The 24,693-nt window shown below is 38.2% G+C and overlaps 1 protein-coding gene and 1 long non-coding RNA gene across 2 annotated transcripts in view; both read right to left on the bottom strand.

The window, feature by feature from the left end:
- lama2 (laminin, alpha 2) overlaps positions 1-24,693 on the bottom strand; it is a 226,331-nt gene that overhangs the window by 69,695 nt on the left and 131,943 nt on the right. Inside the window, 9 exon segments of the mRNA XM_085133739.1 lie at positions 171-356; positions 683-859; positions 7,955-8,098; positions 14,918-15,022; positions 15,810-15,941; positions 17,137-17,273; positions 19,055-19,235; positions 20,477-20,749; positions 21,369-21,475. Coding sequence (XP_084989865.1) covers positions 171-356; positions 683-859; positions 7,955-8,098; positions 14,918-15,022; positions 15,810-15,941; positions 17,137-17,273; positions 19,055-19,235; positions 20,477-20,749; positions 21,369-21,475 — 1,442 coding nt within the window.
- LOC146501846 (uncharacterized) lies at positions 8,776-14,911 on the bottom strand. The gene is made up of 2 exons (XR_014869550.1): positions 13,238-14,911; positions 8,776-10,122 (listed from the first exon to the last, which is right to left on the bottom strand). It is a non-coding gene; the product is annotated as an uncharacterized LOC146501846 (long non-coding RNA).

Here is a 24,693-nt window from a genome sequence, read left to right as displayed (position 1 = left end):
GCACACACACACACGATGAACAATCAACACTATCACTGCACTCAGTTTAAGAAACCCTGTTTGCATGGAGTAAAATAAACAATTAATTTTAAATTACTCCTACAGTATTTACTTCTACTGCTGCTACTACTACTATGAATTTCCTTATCACCTCTAAACCATTACTGTACCTCTGTCATGTCAATCTCATGGCGGGTGAGCTGACCAATCTGGAGTCCTGTTATGTGGCGTGTCATCACCATGTTGTGGTTAGGACCACCTTTAATAATGACCTGAGGCTCATAGGAGGAAGGACCAGTTTCTTCTCTGGCCTCATAGTACACAGCATATTTCAGCTGCCCCCCATATGCTGTGATCTTAAGAGAAACAATGACACAAAACAATCACCAACATTGTACTTATTAGATTTTTGAGCATTATTTTTGAGATTCTCTATGAATATCTTGCCGTTTTGTATTACATGCATGCAAAACAATGGATCTGTACGCAATATACAAATGTGCATTATCCTTATGAACGGCAGGTGTGACATGAGTTTTGCAATTATATTTGGAAAGACATTCATTCATGATGTTTGTTAGCATTTATCACTATACACACTATCTTGTAAATACCACAGTAAAATCCAAGATGATACGAACAATAAAAAAAATTAAAAAAAACCCACTGTGATATTTCCTACCATAGAGCCTTTGAACTGCTCAGGCAGTTTCCAGTAGTAGGGTTCAGACAGAGTGGAGGTGATAAGTTCTGCATGAACGATGATCTCAGGATGTTGGAAGCTAACTCCTGTTCTCGTCTCCACAGCGTTGGACTTATCCACCAAGGGGAGCACCGTCTGCTCCGGCTTCAGTGTTAACTGGGATACATAACCATGACAATATTAATGCAGTGGCCTGTGGAACCCAGCAGAATAACGCCAAAAGATATTGTTTAAGAGAATAATCCTGTTTTCTGTTCATACTGTTAGGGTACCTGATTGTACTGTCTATTAGAAAATTAAATAGCATAATACAAGTACTTAGAATATGTACAACAGTTACTTTCAATAGCATAAGCCTAAAGAATGTGAACATGCTAAAAACTTTCTAACGAGCAGTGAAGGAGTCTGTGTTCAGCAGCAATTTCATTACGTAGAGTGAACAGAATGTGTAACAATAACTGGACAGAGTGGTGTTTCTTGTCTTGTTTATCCACATACTTTCGTCACCTCCTGACGATGCTGACTCAAGCAAAGCTCTTTCATCCCCATCTTTTGATCTTTTTGCCATTTCAAATGGCTTTTGTCTGAGATGCCCAGACAAAATTTCAGCTTCTCTTATTTTTTTTCTGTTTGCCGTCTTGTAATTTGGCCTCCAAAACGGTCCGAACGGAGGCACTTCCTGCACACACACTTGATTGAAACATGATGGGAGTTTTTTAGAGAATCCTTCAAATGAGATTGAATAGTTCTTGGCATACTTCTCGTCCTTTGAGGTAGGTGAAGACTTATCTGTGATATAACAATGACCTTTACTCCCGCTCTGAACCTAAATGCATTAAGAAGAATTTCTTTACCGTGTTCACACTATGTCTTGTACAAGGGAACACCTTCACTCTCAAAAATGTGTTTAAGCGACACATTAACAGATTATTCATTAAAAAACAATACAGAAGAAATCTCCTTTTTTCCTTTGGGTTATTAATGAGTGAAGGAAGTGTTTGTTTCTTTCTTCAGTAAATTGATAATTTTAAAATGTCTTCTCTTAGTGATCAAACTTTGTTCCTTTACACTCTAGATATAATTTAAATCTGATGTGCCAAGCTTTCTCTTTGATATAATATTTCAGTTATTACAAGCAGTCTGGAGAAAAACTACCCCTTTGATTCCCATTCTCTCCAGCTCTCATTTTATGTGTATATATTTCAATACTACTTGAATAATATCACAGTTTATTATTGACTGTGGATTGTGGTTCAGTGAAACACTTTAAAAAAAGATCCATCTGTGCAGAAGTGTTGATATGTGGATATTGCGTGAGTAATATTGAGGCATCATGGAAGGGTTTTTTTTGGTTTGGTGCACAGATTTTCTGGAATCTATTAAGTTACTAAAGCATGGATATACTAGGAATATTGCCTGTATAAGTGAGGTACTCACACATGAAATGGGAAACTGCTCGCTTCTTACTTAACTGTTACTCATAAGTTATTATTACTTATTACTATGGCATACATTAATATAGAGTACTGGGTTTCTAACAAAAATCTAAATAGAAATCAAATTAATGGTAAAAAAAATTATTAAAAAAATAGGAGTTCCGTACTGTCATTGAACAATGTGTAAATACAGACCTCATCAGATATGACACACATTAAACTGCTGCCTTCATATATCTGTTTAACAGCGTATCATTAAGAATGTTTTTCTTTTTAATGCTCTAATCGGAGTGTTTAGTGTGTCACGGCGAATGAGGCAGGCCAAACCATAATGCCAGCATGTCACAGGTAGCAGTCTGTCTATATTACAATATGTATAGTCATGCGAAAGTCTTGAGCCACCCCTCATTTCTTTAGATTTTGCTAGGAAAATGAGAAATTTATTGAAACACGTGCAAACATAAATTTAAATATTGTATTAAAGCACTATATAAACTGAGTTTGTGCAATTCTAGCTAGGTTTGGTAAGTAGTCTTCAGGAATAGTTCGCCTTCTTGAAGGAAATTCAAAGCTCTTCTTGGAAGGTTGACTACCTTCTGCTCCAGTCTCAGTTAGGGGTTAGGGTTAGGCTCTAGGGAGGCCAATCCATGACTGATTGTGTTCCATTATGTGTTTTTATATCCAGGTAGGGTTTTGCTGTATTGGCAGTGTTTGGGATAACTGCCAATGGTACCACCAACTTTGACGGCACTTTTCTGCATTCATGATTCTATCAATTTTGACAAAAACCCTGACTCCATTGCCTGAAATGCAGGCCGAAGCATGACAGGGTATTACAGATCGCTGTAGACACTCACTGTTGTACCTCTCTCATGTCCTTCTGCATATATACAATGATTTGAACCAAAAATGTAAAATTTGGATTCATCACTTTATAAGACCTGCTGCCACCGATTTTCTGCCCAGTTCTTGTATCTCAGCTTTCCTTCCTAAGAATAGCTTCTAGATCATCAGGTCCAGTGTCTCTGCTAAATTTCTTTCTATTTCCCAAGTTTATGACTTTAAGATGCTCTGCCTTTGTTTGCATTTCGTTCCCCCGCTGGAAATAAAACTCACTCACAGCTACTCAGTCGTCAGTGCCTGCACTTGGGTCCACACTCCTCACCACTTCACATGTCTGCGTCAGCACCCGTGGCAGTTTTTTTTAGGTCTGCTTCTTCTTTTGTCCTCTTTTTTGTCCAGTTTTGTCACATTTTTAAGGACACTGCATACCATGTTGCGATATGCCAAGTTTTCATCCAACAGCTCTTTGGGAATCACCTTTGTTGGTGCAGAAAGAGTTAAATTGCGTTCTCTACTGGAGTCCTACGTCATGTGACAAATATTGCCAATGTGATTGGCTGAGCCCTTCAGGGAGCTCTGTTTAGTTTCAGCAGCGGCAAACCTGCGCTGCCAGCCCAGGAGGAGAGGAGGATGGCAGCGCAAAGGAAGAACCTGGATATAAGAAATTGTTTTTCAAAGAAACCTGTAAGTCACTTAAAGTCAAGTTCACTCATATAATGTGTCCGTCACAATAACGTTACAGGCTATGCTAGGCCATACATGCCAACACTCACGATTTTTCTGGGGAATCCCGAATTTCAGTGCCCCTCCCGGAAATCTCCCGGGGCGACCATTCTCCCCCCAATTTCTCCCGATTTTCCACCCGGACAACAAAACTGAAAACCATATCCTAGACTGGCCCAGCCAATTCCAGTTTCCAACAATGGCTACTATTACTGCAGCTACTTAGTTTTAATATTACTCTTATTACTCTTTCTGGGTCGCAAAATAAACTTTTAACACATTTTCAGGCGAGAATGTTGCTGTGTAAACGTCAAATAACTTAAACATGTTATTGTTTGGCCTTTTTCAGTGCTTTAGTTGTGTTTTATTTGTTGGTGAGTAAATCGTTTTGGCGGAGATTAAAGTTATTAGATTAAATTAGATTAAATACAACTTTATTAATCCCTCGGGAGGATTCCTCCGGGTTCTCACACAGCTGAATAAACTGCTGTGTGAAAACAGCAGTTTATTCGACCATCTACGCCAGCGTCCGGTTATATTTTAGACAGCAAGGAGCAGACGGCAGGTGACGTAATTCTGAAGGCTAGACTGTCCAATTTCACAGTCACTCATTTCCGGTCTACCCGGCTTTCGGAGGACCCGGCCCACTTAGACCACAAAGGCCGGGTCCTCAAGTGGACGCAGCCTCTGAATTTGGACACCGCCGGCCTGGTTCTGGCCGGACAATAATAACGGTGACATTTAACTTATTTTATCCGATAAATAAACACTGTAAGATTCAAGTTTTTTGTATATATATGTACATGTATATCCCCCCCAGCCCCTTTGAATGTCTCCCTAATTCTGAGGTCTCAAGGTTGGCAAGTAGGTGCTAGGCTTGGTCCACATCAGTCTAAAATTGTATGTAACCATGAATAATGTGATGCCATGTCCACCAGGAGAGGCTGGACAGTATAGATGTAAAACAAATATGCCAGCAGTTCATTTCAGGTAACGAGAGGAGCAGGCATGTGTTTGTTGTGTGGGGCATGTAGTCGTCCATGTCTGTTGCTGTAACAGTAGTTCATGTTGAGAATAAAACATCCCAGCCCACTATCTGATAGAGGGCAGTAGTGCCTAAAATGTTGCATAATTTTGCTGAGAGATCTTTTACTTTGTGGTAATCTTACATGAGTAGTTTTATGGACAAAACCCACCAGATCATTCAGTGTTCCCTTAGTGCAGCGGTGTCAAACTCAAATACACAGTGGGCCAAAATTCAAAACTGGAACAAAGTCGCGGGCTAACATTAATATTTATTGAAAAAAAAAATCTTCCTCCAGATATAAGAATGAATCTTTTCTTATGGACTCAAATAAGTTTTGCTGGAAAACTGAATATGGAACAAGCAAAGCTTAATACTAAACAATATATATATATTAGCTGTATAATACCAGTAGGCCAGCTCTAATAGTAATTTGGTATGGCTCTACGGGCCAAATGTAATTAGGCTGCGGGCCAAATTTGGCCCGCGGGCCAGAGTTTGACACCTATGCCTTAGTGCTAATGTGTCAGAGATGTTGGTGTACTATAACTGAAGTAATGTTATTAAGTCCTTAAAGTTATATTATTTTATTGTCATGACTGTATTTGAAGCTATTTTTACTTTTGTATGATACCTGATTTATATGGAATATGGCTGAAGTAAACTAAAGCCTGAAATACTTAGTCAGTCATTTGTTTAATAGTAATTTAATATATAATTCACATATAAAACTATGAATTGTAATTTTAAACGGTTTAAAAGCATGTAGAATAGCATATGTAGGCAAGTATATTTCTCCTTTTTTTATCACAAAGCAAAAACAAAAAGGAAAAAATAAGAAACGGGGCAGGGGTCGATGGCTGAATCATCCGTCCCCACCAATGCCACAACCAAATCTACACCCTTGCCTTGAGCGTCAAGTGGCTTTACAGTCAAACAACGTTCCAAGGACTGGACTGAAAATGAGTGAAAAGGCATCTCATGTCTAAAGGAAAACTTTTGTAAAAAAGACTCGTGTTCAAGACTTCTTTAAAAATCACAACGTTTGTATATAATATATATAATCAATGCATTATCTTTACAGTTTACCTACAGACTTAAAGCAAGCACTAGATAGATATTTACAATGTTTTCTTTCTTCTATCTGGTGCTTTAATATTCCTAGTTTTCCCACAGATAAGGGAAATTCCACATAAAGGTAAAAGCTTTTACAGTTTTATGCTGGTGCAAATCTTCATTAAATATTCACCCATCTAACACTTCTAGTTTCCTCAAAAAAAGTTGGGTGCAGCAAGTTGTATGTACGTAAAACCTCTATGTAATCCGATGTAGTGTGAGTTTTCAAGAGTGTGCATTGATTCATGTGTACTGTGTTTGCATAGTGTGTGTGTGCATAGTGTCCACTCATAGTGTGTGTGTATATATCCCACTTCACTCAGTGTAATCTCACGATTCAGTGGTTCAGAAAAAATCTCCCTCTTTCCAATAAACTCTCCATTTTTTTCTCTCTTTCTGTCTGTCTACCCTCCCTGTCAACAATAAATGAAGTGAATGGTTGTTGTTCAAATGAGGCCTCTCGCCACCCTCCTAAAACTCTACGGGTTACCACGGAAATGGCAGTTTATTGCTGATTGCAACCATTTCTACAATAAAGGGGCCTTATTCAAAACACTCTTTCCTCAACAACTGATTGTAAACTTCCTGAGTGTCTTTCTAAATCTATCAGACCTCTGTTTTTGACTTCAAGCTGCTACATGTCATTTTCACGCCTATGTTTATGTTCTCTAAAACATGTACAATGGATGACTGAACAGCAGGAAAAGTTCCTTGATTATGTTGACAGTGTAGGAAATTTCATCTTTTCATTGTTAAAACAACTTCATACATTTTAGACACATTAACAGCTATGAATGCCAATGTTAGTCTTTAGGTAGCTTGCTAATTTAATAACTCAATACTTGCTACACAGGTTGCAATAACAACACAAAGTCTATTCAGAGAGGCAAATCTGAATACTAAGTGAATATCTGCTCTCAAAAGAGAAGGGACATTCCTTTGAGGATACAGGTGTTGACATTTTGGTCAAAGAAGACAGACGGTTAAGAGAGGAGTACAACAAGACATCTATGCTCACCTGGAACAACCATCATTGAACGCACACTCACATCTTGACCCATGTGATCCTAACTGCTCACATATCTCCGTATCAGCTGCCAGAACTGAAGACGTTTCAGGTGTGATGTGAAACATCTTCTAGATCCTCAAGAAGTCCAGATGGCTTCAACTCAAACATTTAAGTCTCCAGTGACTGAGAACCTACAGACACCTATTAACTCATTTAATAGCCTGTGAACAGCCCTGTTTGTGGGCAGCAGAGGGATTTGCAACTGCAGGACTTCTTGTTTTTGCAAACCAATGTGAGGCGAAACTTTTGTAGTGAACACCACACGGCTTTTGTTGGTCCATGGCTTTTTTGTTTTGCCCCCATCAGGTTGTAATTGTCATCCCTTGTATTGATACCCACTTTAGTAAGTGCATCAAACAATGCAGCATCCACAGTCTTCAAAAAGACATAGCTATCAGAGCTGCTATAAAAGCCCTTAACCTTGTTTAATCATTGGAGGTGTCTGTGTTTTTATAACATTGTTAATTCCATCTGCAGTACAGGAGAAAATCATCAAACAATGCTTATGATTACTGGCAAAAAAAACTATGTTTTGTTTTTCACTGAGCAAAATTAGGTGCAATCAAATCTGCTAAGATTAAATGTTCTTAAAAGCTGCAGATCATCTGTACATAATGAGCAAAGGACATGGAGTCTACTTGGCAATGCTCGTATAATGCAGAGTCAGTTACAGGCAGCCGGCTGCCAAATGAGTTATCTCAGCAAGTAAGCTAGTGTAGACGGCGTGTAAATCAAATAGGCAGTTTAGAAAACGACTGTCTACGTCCTCTTTTCTGACACACTACGGGCAAAACAGCTCATAAGTGAACAAGGATACAGACCATAATATTAGCTTTAAAGTCACTAGTGACATCACCAGCATTTTGAGCAATATACAGCAATATTTTGCTTTTGTTGGTTACTTTATTTTTTAGAAAGTTTTTGGGAACAAAATAAAACACTGCTATCAAAATCGTCCAAATGTTTCAGAGTTGACTTGAAATTAAACTGTCTTTGTCTTTTCAGCTGTTAAACATTTCAAAACACATACGTTTACTTACCCACATCCTGATAAGTCCTTGCGCCTCTGTGCAGAAGTGGGTCAATCCGTAACAGTAACACCTGCTGCAGCCCAGCGGGTTTCGTAGGGATAACCCAAACGTGTCGGGCTTACAGTGATCGCAGTAGTCTCCCTCCACATTTTCCTAAAATGTGACACAGAAAATTAAAGCAACCTTTGAGCCAGTCTTTCTATGCATACTTTAAATGAAAACATTTCTTTAGGAAATACTTTAAATGACTCTTTTCTGCTTGAGGCTATAAAGTACATTTAGCTTAATAGTACACTTGGGATCTAGTGTCTCACTCCAGAACATGTCAGCACGGCTGAAAGTCTAAACCCTTCAGATAAAAGTAGCAGTCCTGAAGTAGCCCTAGTTATGTGTTTACAGCAATTTAATGATTAATATCTTCTTAGATGTCATAAAAAGTTTAACTGATTAGTTTATATGCTTGCCAGGAAATGCATTTGGTGTCTTGGCTTCACTGGGATGGCAATAAGAATCTGGACCGACTGTTTACATTGTGAGTAAATAAGCTGAGACTCGACTGGTCTAAAATGGAATTGTGGACAGGGCTGTGCATTAAGCCTTCTCTCTGCAAAGGAAAGTTACAGTGCTGTCAACACAAAATCATCCAATTAATGTTGAGTTCTGTCAAAAAGTCCTGCAGGTTAGTGAGAAAGGACAGAGGAGGGAAGAGTGGGAAGGTATAGTCAGGAAGCGAGGACAACGTTAGGATTTCTTCATTAAAAGTAAATCATTATGTCACTATTGGGGGCTGTTTATCATAATCAACAACAGTTCTTTTTTGGGAGGGGGGGGGGGGGGTTGTATCACAAAAGAAAGAAAATCCCACTGCATGCTCACATACAGCAATACCTAAAAATCCACACATGCCCACATTTGAATTACTGTAATTAATGCTCATAACTGTATTATACTTTATTCAGTCCCTGTACAGTCCCAAGGGTAGGTGCACAGTGACAGTTTTATTTCCTTATATTGTTCTTCAGATTTCCTACAATTGTTAACCTAAATGCACTATATACTGTACTTCCTTACTTTTAAAAAAAAAACTGTACCCAAAGTTGTTAGTGTTGTTTTCCTTCACTGCTGACACACTGATCTCTTGTATGTCTTTAGTCTTCAGAAAGTGGAATACAGCTCAGGTATGATATTCCACGTTGGTGTTGGAGATATTTTATTAGTAGTTAGTGGTAGCAGTTATTAGTAAGTTGTGGATAGCGCAGTGTACTTAGCTGTGGTCTGCTGGTGGAGCAACATCAAAGCTTGTGTGACCAATAGACCAAATAAACTGATCAGGGGAGCTCTGTGATTGGCTGCAAATTGGACACTTTTTAAGCTGTGGTTGAGAGGAGGTCATGGAACAAACTGTTATCCATCATTGATAATCCTGCACTGCACCTTTTGCACTGCTTACCAGACAGGCAGCAGAGCAGCTTCTATAACAAGGACACGTATCGGAAATATTTCAGAGCAATAATTCTTTACAATGCTATTTTATTACTTTAAATGCTGTAACAAAAGAATGTAACAAATATGTGGTAAGTATTTCCCATTCTTATCCCTCTGAAAAGCTCCCTGGCTACTTAGCTGTATATTTATGATCACTGTTCTGTGGAATGATGTAATCTCATCCAATACATTTGGCTGAATCCGAGCGCACAGAATGTGCCTGTTTCTCATTCTGTATTCTGTTGCTTCTGTCAAAAGTGAAGGCATCGATAACATTTTGATAGGTTGATGGTTTTCTTTCTTTCAGAACTCTACTGTTTTCCTTTTGTACGTTTTGTGAACAACAGCCAAACCGTTCTATTTTTAAGTTTTACCAAGAATTCAATCTAAGTTTCTAATCATTAAGACCAGTGGACAGAAAACATGCATGCATGCTCCCCTTCATGCAGGGGAATATTCTTGACTTGATGTGCAACATTCATCATGCATATGCTGAAGACTTTCCTACTAGATTGTTAATTAATGTTTATCTCTGCCTGCTTGCTTTATTAAAAAAAAAAATTTAGATTGCAGCAGCTTTTAATTTAGGGGTTAGTAAGTTATGACATGATTTCATTTAAGTTTTAATGTTAAAGCACAAAATTGAAGAGCAGTGATGTGCCTGATGATATAACGCAATGTACACTGTTAGCCTTTGCAGTAATTTCCATAGCTTAGTACTGCAAAATCAACAGTAAAAAACTCTAAAGGATGTTAGCAGTGTAGTACTGTAATTTGCATGTAATTATGGGAAAATTCCATGAGATTACATTATTTTTACGGTAACTCACCGTACTCATGGAAACAGCTGTAAAATACAGAAAATGTAACAACTGGCAATGTTACTGAGATTATACTATTACACCATCCGGATTTCTGTTGTTGATGTAAGAGTAATTACTTAAATCCTCATTCAGAGTGTATTACTATAAAATGCAATTCACTGTGAAAGTAGTATAACATATAAACTACAATATACAGCATAATTTTCAACTTAAGGAGTAAGTTGCAGCCACACTAAAATTTAATTCCTTGAACTGAATGGAACCTCATATATTAATAAATGTATTTGTTTATTCAAACAATGTGAAACATTATTAATACTATTAATTAATAGTATACTTGTAAGATTAGTATTGTGATAGAGTCGAGTATATTTTAATTATACTCTTGTAGACATTATGACATTATGCTAGTACAATTATGGTGGACAAAAAGTACATCTAAAAGTTAATTTCAAGAATACTGTTATGTACTAAAATGGGGGCCAATATAGTCCCAAGAAGCATTATTAGTATACGTACTAGGTAAGGTATACTTGGGAAATATAATTGAAGTAGACTCACTTTTTGTATGGCCAGCAACAAAAACTAATGGCTACATTTAGAGTAATGTTTAAAAATGACTTCATTTAGCAGGGTGTTCCTTTTTTCTCTTCTTATTCTTTCTTATACTGGACCTTCATTTGTTTTGTATAAGGTGGTACTTTTTAAGACACCTCTGCCTAACTACAGTGAACTAACCTAATAATATGCTCTGGTTGTCATTTTACACAAGTTAAGGTGTCACATCCATGAAACCTACACCACTAACCAGAATCAGTCCTACAACTTCACTCTCAAAATGAATAAATTCTGGGACAAGCAGAAACTGTATTTTTAGCGGTGCATTATGTTGCAGGCCAGACTGCTATTAAATGCACTCTCCTAAAGAAATAATTCCTTTGTAGCACCACTTCGTCTTGGTTCAGAAGAGATGTCCTGGATATACGTGATAATGTAACACGGGTGTTTATGTTTGTTCATGTTTAGCGCGTTGGGCTGTGTTTTTAAAGCGATTGTTACGTTTTTAAAGCTTTTTAATGCGACAGGTGCGATAGCCGACACCACACCTTCACCTGATGTACAACGTGACGTATGACGCACACGTCGGGTATTCACTTTCAAAACAACAATGGGGATAGAAAATATTGCTCGAGGTTGTTAATGCTCCTTTTGCTGGTTGCCAACCACCATTAAATAACAACAAGAAGAAAATATTGATCTGCTTCTCTTAGTTTTTCACGTTTAAGCCGCAAGTCAGACTCAAACAAAGCTGCAAAGCAGGAGAACAACATGGCCATCAACTATTCTGTGCCACAGATCCAGTTCGCTGCAGCACAGAGTAATGATGAGACCGTTAACATGTGCCACAAAATTTAGAAATACACATAGTTGCAAAAAGTTCAGTGAGCAATTACCTTTCCTAAATGACATATGCAATGCAAAAAATAAGAGTATTGTCAATAGGGACCAATTCCCAGTTTTTACATGATCAAAATGATTCACAAAAGGCTTCAATAAACAGAAAATGTGTGCCGACAAGAGAACAGTGCACAAAAATGACAAGATATTTGAGCTCGATGCTTTAATGGGTTTAACATGACTTAGTCAGCACTCCGCACCGTACAAGCACACCTGAAAACACTGACCAGCTAACAGCATTAAGCATTTGGGCGCAACCTCGGTAGCTCACCGATTCACTTGTTGCAAACATCCAAGTTTCTATCAAGTCTCATAAATCCATCGGCAACTATTACCTAACTAGTCTTTTGAGTCTCCACATTCATAGATATTGACATTTTGTCTTAGCATTTGAATGAAAATATCCTGGTAGGGTAGCTTAAAAGTCAAAACAAACAGTAATAAGAACGCATTTCGGACTTCTCTCGAATAAGTGAAAAAAACACTTACCTTCAGACTGATTAGCTGGTTCCGATCCAACTTTAATGTGTCCCATGTCAGTCCGTTTTAGGGAAAAAGTGTTAAGTGGTTTCATTTAATTTTGAGATACTCCCGCATAGATGAGCAATTTGGAGTCTAGCGGAGTTATCACAAATAGCATACGATCTTCAGATATAATCCAACCAACCTTGCATTTAACCCGATTGAACATCCATTGTAGATTTATGACCTTACAAAATATAACTAAGAAAACCCAACACTTGAGCATATGTTGTCTGCCATGATATGGATATGACATAATATTGTTATTGCTTGTACAACCATCTGAGAAAATAATGGATTACATAGTTTAGTAAAAACAAGTGCTTCCTCAATGAAAATATGTTTTCAGTTCTTTTCAGTTTTTGATTTTGGAAATGTGTATTTCTGCAGAGGAAAATCAGAACTGAAATAAAGTGGTGTAAAGCACATGAATTATATTTTGTGTGTGTGTGTGTGTGTGTCTATCTATCCATCTATTCATCCATCCAATTTTTTTGGAACCCTCCAGTCTCTTACAGTATGTTACTGTTAACTGAAATTACGGTCAATTACGACCTGTTAAACAGTAAATGACCGCCTGTTGGGACACGGTGTCCTCTAGCAGAGATGAATATTTTTGGTACTGATGATGCATGATAATGGTAAGTTACTGGTTAATATATTGCAGTTTATTACCTTGCAGCGGGCTTACAGTGACATATTGTGAATAAACGTAGCATACCAATTTCCTAATCACAGTATGATGTTACTTTGTTGACGTAATTTACGACATAACGGTATCTCACTGGCGTCACTGTCGCCAGTGAGATACCGTAAAAAAGACTACGGTGCGTTACCATAATTTGTCCAAGAGTAGCTATTATACCACACCAGCAAAAAACGGTATCATCCTGCAGAACGGTAAGCTGCCATAACACGGCGTCACGGTATGACGCTGGCAACAGTGACGCCAGTATGTTACCGTAAAGTGGCGATGAAAAGTCTAACAGTGTAGGTAGATCACATGCTAGGCAGAGAGGTACACATTAACATACAGGACATCTACATACAGGAGACGGGTTACTAATGACCGAGTAAGTCAACCTCCTACGTTTTCAGAGAGAAGATGACGCTCAGTAATATAATGCCTCATTACATGCCATGAATCAGGTGGTATATGTGTGTGTATGCGCGAAAAGTTTGCATTTTTGCGTGTGTCATAATGTGATCACTAAGTGACAGCAGAGATGAAAAGTGATGCCAGTTGGACCAGTCTCTAATATGTGAAAGTGTGTATCTTCAGCAAGGTAATGATGAAAAGAGTGCATATGCAGTAATGCGATCACCTTGTCAACGTGACGATAAGCGGTGTAAAATCTAAGCTTTATATGTGTGTATCTCCTGTAAAAATGTGTGTGTCAGGGTTTTTCAAGGACACAGAGAGAGATGATGGTGACGGATGAATCAAATTTCAGTTTTCTCAGGTAGAACATTTAACTACTCTGACTGTAACTCAATTTCTGTCTCTCTGACACACAGACAGGACAAATCTAGGAAACATCAGATGTCTACAGTTCACACATACAGATGCTAAATTAGAAGCAGTGCAGGGATAATGCAAGCATAAGTATTCATCAAGTAAAGAGTAATTACTACTGCACTGAGACAATTTCACCATGATCAAAAAGACCTCTCTACCGGGATTAAGAAAATGTTTCGAATTAAGAAAATCGAGTTAAAGCTTAGTAATTTCGCCACATTGTGTCTTGTGGAAAAAAATATGATTTCAAAGATAGTCAGAAAAACAAACAAGGGTTGGTGCTGGAAAGTGGTAGAATCTCACGTTCTATGGCAACACTATTTCAGTGAGTATCAGTCAAAATGAAGAGTACCGCTGACGGATACATGACAAAATGGGAAATATAAAGGAGGGTGTGGCAGGGCGTGATCTGAGTTATTCTTTGTGTTTCCTGGTTTTCCCCTGGCTCCCAGCAGTTTAGATTTATGTTTTACCTTTTGACCTTTCTTTGTTTGGGACTTATATAAGCAATAAAAATTAACTTCCCATTTATTCATTCTGCCTCTGATGTCCTGCATTTGAGTTCTGGTCTGCAAACCATGACAGCATCTTTATATCTGTTAGTGTACAAGGTGTGATGACAACGTTTTGGGACCCAGGCCATAAAATTTATCTGATCTCTCTTCCAAGATTATCTTCACACACACGCCACAACTATTTTTAGATCACTTCCTGGAAGTTCTGCTCTGTCCTTTCGCACTTTTGCAAGTTTTCTGGCTCATTTCACTGAACTTTTTGATCACACCTCATACGTTTGCATGTATGTCTCTTCCAGTATATGGAGGTCATCGTGCGCAGATGTCAGTCATACTCGGCACGGTGACATTTGCTGGAATAATTACATACAAACAGACGCGCACACATATACTTTAAAACACAAACATGGGCAGGCTCCCCACAGAGACAGAAAGGACAGCGAAAGCATGCGAATTAGGTTTTAAATCTGCACTGACATTTAAAATCTAACCTATCATCTCTGCGAGGAGTCAAAATAATAAACAGCACATGCTTTTTCTCGCTTTCCCATAAAAGCATTCACTGGACACTGCCAGTATCTTGCCAGAAAAATAAATAAATAAATGAATAAAATAAGCCTTTAACATAATGTGAAAAGGTGGCTGTTACCTTGCAGCTACATTTTCCTGTTCGATCTGCACAGCCACAGGCTCCTCTCTCCTGGTCGCAAGTCTGGCTGTCCGATCCTGCAATGTTGCACTTGCACTGGACGCACTGTGGGGGAAAAAAAACAGCAAGTTTTTGCTATCAACAACATGACAGGCCTTAGAGGAGGGAGCAGAGTGTGTCCTAGCTTTATGCTTCACTAAACAACTTACTCCAAAATGAAAATGTTGCCATTATCTTCTCACTCCAATGTCAACTGAGAATTTCAGACAAACACCAGAACCAGAATTTTTCTGGTTTGAAAAATTCCCAGGTTTGAAAAGTGTAAAAAAATAACTGTTTTCTGAACTTTTTAAAGAGTGTCTTCCTTGATTGATTCAGTAACCGTGCTAAAAACAAAACAACTCCTCTATCATAAGCTACACAACAAAGCATAAACTTTGTATAAGACTTCAGTCTTATCAAAGAAAGACTGAAACAAAACAAAAAATTGGCAACAATGTCCATTTAAGCTTTGATTAAACTGTCACTCTATATTTAAGCTATAGGATGTTTTTTTTTAATAATTCATTTTCATAAAAGGCACCTGTGATACAGAAATATCAGCACGTCTTGAAAAGTTTGGCTCTGCCATAAAAATGATCTAATACTGGCTTTGATGAAACTGTTGGACTTTTATAAATAGGAAAGGAAACAAATGCTTTTATTCAGGTTTTCAATGCTCATAAAATTAATGACAACAGCACCGTCATGTCTATGAAAATCTAGTTTGCTTGTCCAACCATAGCTACAAACATTATCAAGTCCTAATGACTCGTCTTTCATGTCAGCAGAGATAAAAGCGACATTTATGACAATAGGAGAAATATTAGCAGCTTTAATCTGGACCATTTACCTGAGGAAAGTCTCTGTATCCAATCTGGCATTCATTGCATTTATCTCCTCTGAAGGAGTCGTGACAGTTGCAGCAGCCTGTGTTTACGTTGCACTGCTGGGTCACTGAACCGATCACATTGCAGCCACACTCCTACATATAAACACACACAAAAAAACCCCAAATTTTATTCAGACATGAAAACATCAAAGAAAAACTTTGTATGTTGTAACTCAAACTTGTATCTTAGTGCAACGATGCAGTCACAGTTTTGTGTCCACAAAGTGAGCATGACAACTTGTACATGTATGCATGAGTGGAGAGAAGAACCTCCACTTGTCAGTGGACATCAATCAGTGGACATCATTGCATAATGCCATGTTCCCCTAATAGATGTTGCAATTAAAGATGAAAACACCACAAATAGTAGATATTTGTTTTGCATGCTCAGAAGCAAAGACTGCAGATGGACAAATATCATCAAGTAAACTATGTCTCTGCTGAAATGAGAGGAACTACGACAGAATCACAGCAAGACTTTCAACTCCGAATCGAAATTTCTTAAATAGGAAATCCTGATCTACTGACCCAAATTAACACCGTTAGAGTTAATAACCCAATATACAGTAATATTTTATGAGCTGATGCGTGACTATTTTTTTGTTTTGAGCATCTCCACATGACCTTGAAATTAACTTTTTTTTGCTCACTCTGTGTTTTCCTTCCTGTTGTGCTTTTACTGAGACCTCATTGACATCTAGGTTGTAGCTTTGTGATTTTCTTTGGGTTGTTTTATCATGTAGATTTTTCTGATTCCTCTTCTCTTAGTTGTCCCGGCGTACTCCTGTGGATTAGGTTGAAGCGTCTAATTACTAGTAGCCTGTTCCTGTTTCTAATAGTTTACTGTTATCGCTGCCTCACGGCTCATTGGTCAAATAGTTTCAGAGCAAAACAACACCTTCTAAAGCACAAAAACAAGATAAAGAAAAAAGCTGAGTAAACCAATACAGTAATAGAAAACAAAATGCCAAAGAAAGGGAGCATGTAGAAATCAGTTGAGTGATTTCATTTTATTAAATGCACAGGCATACCTGTACCGTTTCAGGTTTAGAAGTGAAAGTTAAAAAAATAAAAAATAAGTAAATAAATAAATGAACAAAAATGTGTTGTCTGAAAAATATTTTCTATAATTACAGAAGGCCCCAAGGTTGTGTAGTGATAAAGCATTCTTCAGTATCCTTCATATTTCTGTTCCATGTTCAATAACCCATTCATTATGGCATGTGGTGTCCGTATGTACACTCATAAGTGAGTGTCCTTTGATGTGGAAGCTCACTGTTCAGCCTACCTTGCATCCAGTTACGATGTCATGCCCCCAGTGGTTGGGAGTACAGCGATCGCACCTCTCACCGATTGTGTTCGGAGGACAGATGCACTGCCCAGTGTTAGCATCACAGTTGTTCCCCACATGACTGCACTGACATGCTGTAAAAGAGGCAGAAAGGCAGTTAAAGAGAATTTAAAGCAAAGAAAGGTGAGCGAGCATAGCAGCTGAAAACAAATCAGCTGTCTCAAATGCAATGTGTGTTTGTTATCAACGAAATTTGAATTTTAAAGGCCAGTTTAATAATGACTGGTATGAAGAAAAGAGCTTTGGGGTTGTTTTTAGAGGGAAGAATTTGTCCTTTGTGGTAGTAACTGCTGCAGAGGACACACACAGAGACTCATAAGAGACACTTACTGTTGTGGTAGGTAAACATAGCTCTCTAATGTTAACTCACCTGGCTATTTGGGCAACTGACATGAGTGTAACTGTGTCATTTATGCAAATTCAAGAGAAATACAACATTAAATGCACATAAGGAAAACATTTTCCTAAATGAATAGAACATACTGAAATTTTACAGCACATACCTTCACTTTCTATTCTTTTTAGGGGTTACACTCTGACTTAATTGGCAAAGAATAATTCTGTCTCCACTTCCAGCTCAAATCACTGATGTACAAACCTTGACCTTTAATTTGAGGTGCGAATAGAAACGCGTGCTTGTTCTTACATCCCAATGGGTTCGGACCTTGAATCACCACTACAGGATGAAGACTGGCATTCGGTGTGGAAAATGAATTAACTGGAACCCTCACAATTTTACACAGCACCAGTCACAGAGTGCAATAAGGGAAACGGAAGTTAATATAATAAATATAAATATATATTAGACAAATTGATAAACTAATTGAAGAATGTCTCATTGAACATTCATATAGAGTTATGCAATTTGCATAAATACACACACACATACAGCTAAGGTTTGGTATGTCGTGTCCTCATGTCCTGTTGTTGTTGTTTTTTAAATCAAGCATTTATTGATGAACTGCACATTAAAATAGATATTCCAGTAAATTTGACTAATATTTGATTGGATAAACCAATGTAAGCTGGGAGAGGCTTCGGCTACCAGTTAAGCAGAGTGGATGGATGGATCTATTAAACATTGTCTCCTATAAATATCCTAGACACATAATTTTTATTTGCTGTTTTCCTTATTGGCCAAACAGCATGAATAACAACTCTTTTCTTATTGTGTGTGTGTTCACTCTTTAAAGACCTTCAGCAGCTAGTTTCTCCTGGCAATGTTTTACTCATTGCTTTGCGTCTCCCTTTCCTTCTTTCTTCTGTCTTTCATTTGTTCCTTTCATTGTGTATTTACAGGTATAGATTTTTTTTGGTTCCATCTCAGGCCTTTTGCCTGAGGGAACTGCTTAGCTGTATATAATACATGTCACGACATAAAAAAGTACATGAGAACAATTGCAGCATATTATAAAATGCTGTCTGGCTTTGAAAGTTCAGGTGTGGCTGAACACTGTATAATCACATTCATCTGAACCTGGAATAAAAATGCCCATATTGACAGTATATTGCGTTTTAGTAAAGTAAATTGCAGCGTAGCAGAAAGCAGCAGCTCCAATTTATTACTTTTCGTTACGATTTACATATTTTTTCAGGCTGTTTTAACTCTGCCTCTTCTTGTGCACAACAGAAACAATACTTGAGGGCAGAGAAGGGATAGAAATGTGATTTCTTTATCTTAGTTTGTTCAAAATTCAAATTAAAAAGAAAAGAAGAACAGAACGGTAATTTAAAGAGGATTTTTTGAGGGGGAGGATTGCTGACATTCCTTTTGCTACAAATTCCGAACTTGCATTTGTTGACTGAAATGAGGAAAAGCCCTCTGTGAAAAGTAGACAAAAAATTCTGTGCTTACGCGTGCACCCTCCCTCCTGAAAGTTGAAATATCCTCGTGAGCACCGGTCACATTTGGGTCCGGTGACGCCAGGCTGACATCGACACTGACCGTTTTCATCACAGTCGAATGACTTGGAACCATATGAATTGCAGTGACATGGGATGCAGGTTCCACCTGTGGTAAGGCCATGAGTCCCAGCCTGGAGAAACACACAGACCATTGGCATTGAGTTAGTGAGCTGAAATGACAAAGTATAAACTGATCCGGGATAAACAAATGTCAGACACACTCAAATTCGGATAAAGCGGTTAGAAAAACAGACAAGACTTTTTAGAAGACTGGAAAAATATAAAGACGGGAAAAACTGAGGAAATAATTGTAGAGGCAATATTACTTTTCCTTTTTGTTGGTCATCTTTATAAATATATAACGTTGGATATAAGTATTAAAGACCATATAATAGATACCTCTTTGGCAGATGGTCACCCCTCCCTGGTTCTTCCTGTTAAAAGGGAGTTTTTCCTTCCCACTGTCGCCAAAGTGCTTGCTCATAGGGTTTTTCTCTGTATGTATTATTGTAGGGTCCAGCTTACAATATAAAACACCTTGAGGCGACTGTTGTTTTGTTTTGGCGCTGTATAAATAAAATACAATTGAATTGAATCTCTTTAGAAAAACGTTCTGTTTGCTCAAGCCAGGTGAGGGGCAACCAATAATAAGAAAGCAAACATTTATGAACGGATCATTAAATTTTTTTTTTAGACATATGATACAAGCAGCTAAATAAAGGTCCAATATGAAATACATAACTATATATATATATATATTTTTTTACTATGAACTATTCAAAGCAAAGCAGAGTAAAATTTGCCTGTAAATTAGCAAAATCAGTCACCTTTACTTTCTATCAGTCTTCAGCTTAGAGGCCGCCTAAAAACTGCTATAGATCTCTGAAAGCTATCTGAGATTTCCATGCCAACTAAACTGTCATATTATATAAAGCCTGACTCAATATTTTTTAATCAAAGGTATTTTTCAGAAAAAAAAGATAACAAAAAAGGAAAAAAGCTCAATTAAAAGAAAAAAATAGCTTCATTAGTGTGTCTACTCTAGAAAAACAACAAGAACAAAACAAAAAAACATCATGAACATCATAATTTGCCAAAACTATTGACATTTACGACGCCAATTTTCAGCCCCAACAAACATCTCGAGTTACCCAGAGGGATGACATTTTACTGATTACATTCAGAATTAAAAGAAACACACACACAGAGGAACAGCCATGCTCATAAAACCCTTATATATAAACTTGTCTTCCGTTGCCGTGCACTGCTTTAAAACCAAAACCACAATATGTTTAACCAAGAGACTTTATCTCGAAAGCACATCCATGCTACTAAAAACACACCACTGCCATCCACATGCAGCGCGTGTTACCCGTGCCTTAGGCCTATATGCGCCCCTGGGACAACCACCCGTGCGGGATATTCCCCCCCATCTCTGCTGTGCAGAGTCCAATGAGATGCGCTCCACGGGCCGCCGTGTCTCCCGCCTTTCGTAACCTAGGCGACGGAGATCACAGCGTCGGCCCACGAAGCCAGGGCGACAGATGCAGCGGCCTTCGACGTCACAGCGCTGAGAAATAGATCCGTAGGGGCTGCAGCGACAGGGCATGCACTCCTGATGCTCAGCATCCCACCAGCTGTTAGGCTGGACCAATCAGAATACAGATAGTGGAAGATAGATAGACAAGGAGGAGTAAGAAAGCAGGGCAACAAAAACAGTGGAGTTAAAAAGAAAATTAAAAAAAGTCAAGGTTACACACTAACGAATTACACTGTCGTTGTGTTGTGTGGCTAACTGAAATACAGGGTAACACACGGTTAAATATTGCAAATACTGTCAATGCAACTGAAAAAACAATTCTTGTGAAAAAGCTTTGCATGTGGGTCTTAGGTTGTGTTAGAAGTAAAAACTGTGTAGGTGCTGAGAAATTGCAGAAACAGGTTAACAATGACATATAAGCACCTAAAGGTCACGACTGCCTTATAATACCTCATTTACTGTGCAGCAGCAGACACATTAATCAGCTTTGACCTGTGACCTTGACTCTGTATACCAGTGGTTAAAAACACATTATATGTGATGAGACAAGCAAGATAAATTCAAATAAAAACACAGATGTGAAATACTCAAGACTGCCGGTATAATACTGCAGAAAGAAAAAACTGAAGATTAAAAAGAAAGAGAGATACAGCTGGAAATAATTAAAGTCTACAAGTCCATCAACACAAACCAGGGATGTCAGTATAGAAAACTTTACACTTACCCTGCACTTGTCACACTTCTGTCCAAGCACATTTTCTTTACAGTGGCACTCTCCAGTCTCCTGGTTGCAGACCTCAGAAACAGACCCATTAGTATGGCACTGACACGCTGCAGGAAAGGAAAAGACAGGAGAGACTGAGAACAAGCATATTTAACAATAACACATGTTCTGAGTGCGTTTATCTAACACTATGGTGGGTCGGATAAGAGGTACTGCTTAAGGTCTTCTTTTCAGGATTAACTGCTGATATCCACTTGGTCACTGCACTTCTGAGAAAATATTCTGTTGCTCAAATATTTTTTGTAGTCTAGTGGGTTGAATGAATTTTGCCACTGTTGTCTGCATTTTTCAAAATTCTCAGTTAAAAAAAATACAAATATTTCAAGCACCTATTTGAGCACCTCTCAATTGCAAAGAAAAAAAGGATTGCACGTAGAATTGTACACATTCTATTTTTCTCTTATACACTGCATTTCTGTGTATTTTTGTCTCAATCTCTGTGCCTACATCCTATTTTCCTTCGAAAAGACATAAGGGACTGATCAAGACTTTTGCGCAGTACTGCATAAGAAATTCAAGATATAGCACATTTTGTTCCCACAAAATGACTTTTAGAACCTTACTCCTAATACTTTGCATGAATGTAATTTTTTATTTATGTCCCAATATCCCTACTGAGATAATGATACATAAATAAATAAAATGTGCTTAAATCATTACTCAAATAAGTAAATAAAGACACACCTAACCCTGCCATTCAACCACTTATCCATACAACTAAAAGCTTGAACATCACAGCTTGTATCAGGTAGATGGGCTGTCAGAAGGAAATGTGTATCTGCTTAAAAACACACATAACCACATCCATCTGTAAACACACCCTGCAATTAACAGCACACATCACATTGGACAAACACCAGTGGGTATTTGTAGTTTGTCATGCTGTCCTCTTAGATATAAAAGAGGAAGAAGGACAGACATGACTGTGGGATGGGAAATTGAGGTGAGAGGCAGGGGTTCACAACAGATGCCCCCACAAAGAGATAGGGAGATGGAGAAATACACACAGATATGCAGAAACATTCATACGATACATAACGGACATTGCAGAAAGCCATGCACATGCACACCTGCTCAGCCACATACATGCAGATGTAAATACACACATACGGCTGATTAAACATGCGAGAAAACATGCACACATACACCTGCCTCTGTTTCACACTCTCTCGTACTCTGTCTCACCTCCCCAGCTTCACCCTTGGGGAACCATCTGGACTGTTCTGTCTGTTGCTACTATGTGGACCTTGTTGTGGGATAATTCACTACTTAAATTTTTTTTCTATTTTCAGTGTTGGAAAAGTAAATGTTTCTTAGACTAAATTTGTTTTGTTACTCAGCAATCGTCAATCTGTCAGATTAACCAACTGGAGGAGTAGTTACTGTGCATCTGGCATCCAAAGTGCCAGTGTAAAAGCGCATTCTTCCCCAAAGAAATGCCAGTGTTTGGTACTATGAAAAAAAATCTGGAATATCCCCTGTAATTTTTACCATGGACACCATGCCCTATAACTTGCAATAGTAGATGTTGTTAGCCATCTCCAACAATTCCTTTACTCTGGCCTTGTTTTTGAACTTACTAAGCATCACACGTTGTCCTCTTACATCATCTTTTAATGAATTACCACAGCCTCCAATGTGCATACTGGGTATGTGTCCAGGGACTCAGTTGGGGTGCCTATTCATGAGGAAAATGAGACCAAAAAAAAATCTTGAAACCTATCCGTATATCTTTTTTTCAAAACAATTACATAATTGGGAGAATACAGTAGTTTACCTGCCCTTTCTTCTCTATACTATTGAGGCTAGTTGTCACAGACCCAGCTCCGGGGACTCAGGGTCCGTGGGCAGTGTGGACTACTGTTATAATTATTGCTGTGATTTTGTGATGTATGTTGTCTGCACTGCTGCTGTTCTTGTGATTCCCAGTCCTGGCAAGTGGGTGTGTCTGTGAGTGTGGCTGAGTACTGGGTTTCAGGTAGGTCTGGTGGGCGTGTCGTATCTAGAGGATGGCCACACCTGAAGCAGATGATGACTCACACACCTGCAGCTAATGAAGTGTAGTTGGGGAGCTTCTGAAGGTGGTGGCTGAGCGCTCCTTGGCATGGGATCGTTGTGTGAGACTCCACGTTAGTGTTATTAGTACCAAGTCCAGTGAGTGCGTGCCTGCGGTAGTCAAGTGTCCTGACAAGTTGCTTCTTTGTTATTTTTCTCCAGGAAGGAGCAGGGAAGACAAGAGCAGCGAGGACGGGGTGCGGGGACACACAGAAGCGGAAGAAAAATGAATGAAACAGCCATGACAAGAAAAATGAGGAAATGAGGATCCCTAACTTTAATAAAGTTGCCATTTTTATTTTAAAAATTCAGGATGAAAACATTGCCCTTAACTTTAAAGTTCTTGAAATGCTTGGTGTGATAACATGAATGCTAAAGTTAGCGAGCTGCTTAGCTAAAGGTTAGCTGCTAAGCTAAAGGTTAGCTGATAAGCTAAAGGTTAGCTGCTAAGCTAAAGGTTAGCTGCTAAGCTAAAGGTTAGCTGCTAAGCTAAAGGTTAGCTGCTCACAATCACCATAAATCTATGACCTAAAGGTTTGACTCGATCAAAACCAGGCTGCCCTCACAACTAAGAAGAAAGTATTCAAAAATATTTCTGTTTTACCTGTATTATTATTTTATATACTTAATTTTGGTTTTTGACAAAGAAACAATGCTTATTCCTTTTCTAAGCAAACACATCCCAGTGCTTTTCCTGATAAAAGCGCGCTGGGCTCTACTTCATTATTACTTCAGCTCTCATGTAGAAGCAGCATTGTGGTACTGTCAAGAGGTGCTGAAAGGAGGAAAAAGAAGAGGTCACCAGGAAATCAGACATAGAGAGAGAGAGAGGAAAAGAGCAGAGTACACATAAGAGTATGTGTACTCATTTCAAACTATTTCATGTACATGTTTGCACACATTCCTGTATGACATGTCTGTCATTTATATAAAATGTCTAGCTTTTAATAAATAATTATCCGAATCTTACGCCCAAAGTTTTAATCTGATTTAAATGTATAGAAGTCCATTACTGTATATAGTAACTTAAGTCTAATATACCCTAGTAAGCTATAGTACTTTTTCCTTTGGGAAGATACCATCTGTGCAGTCTGCAATTCTGTTGAAGAAAGATGTTGAATCTATTTAATTATTCTTGAAAAATAATTTATTTCTGTGCATTTTTTCCACACTGCATCAAATTAAAGTTGATTACATTGATTAAGCATCA

Source organism: Neolamprologus multifasciatus, chromosome 15 (assembly GCF_963576455.1).
Source record: "Neolamprologus multifasciatus chromosome 15, fNeoMul1.2, whole genome shotgun sequence".
Lineage (NCBI taxonomy): Eukaryota > Metazoa > Chordata > Actinopteri > Cichliformes > Cichlidae > Neolamprologus > Neolamprologus multifasciatus.
The sequence above is the reverse complement of the archived record's forward strand: the minus strand, read 5'-3'. Positions and strand labels throughout refer to the sequence as shown.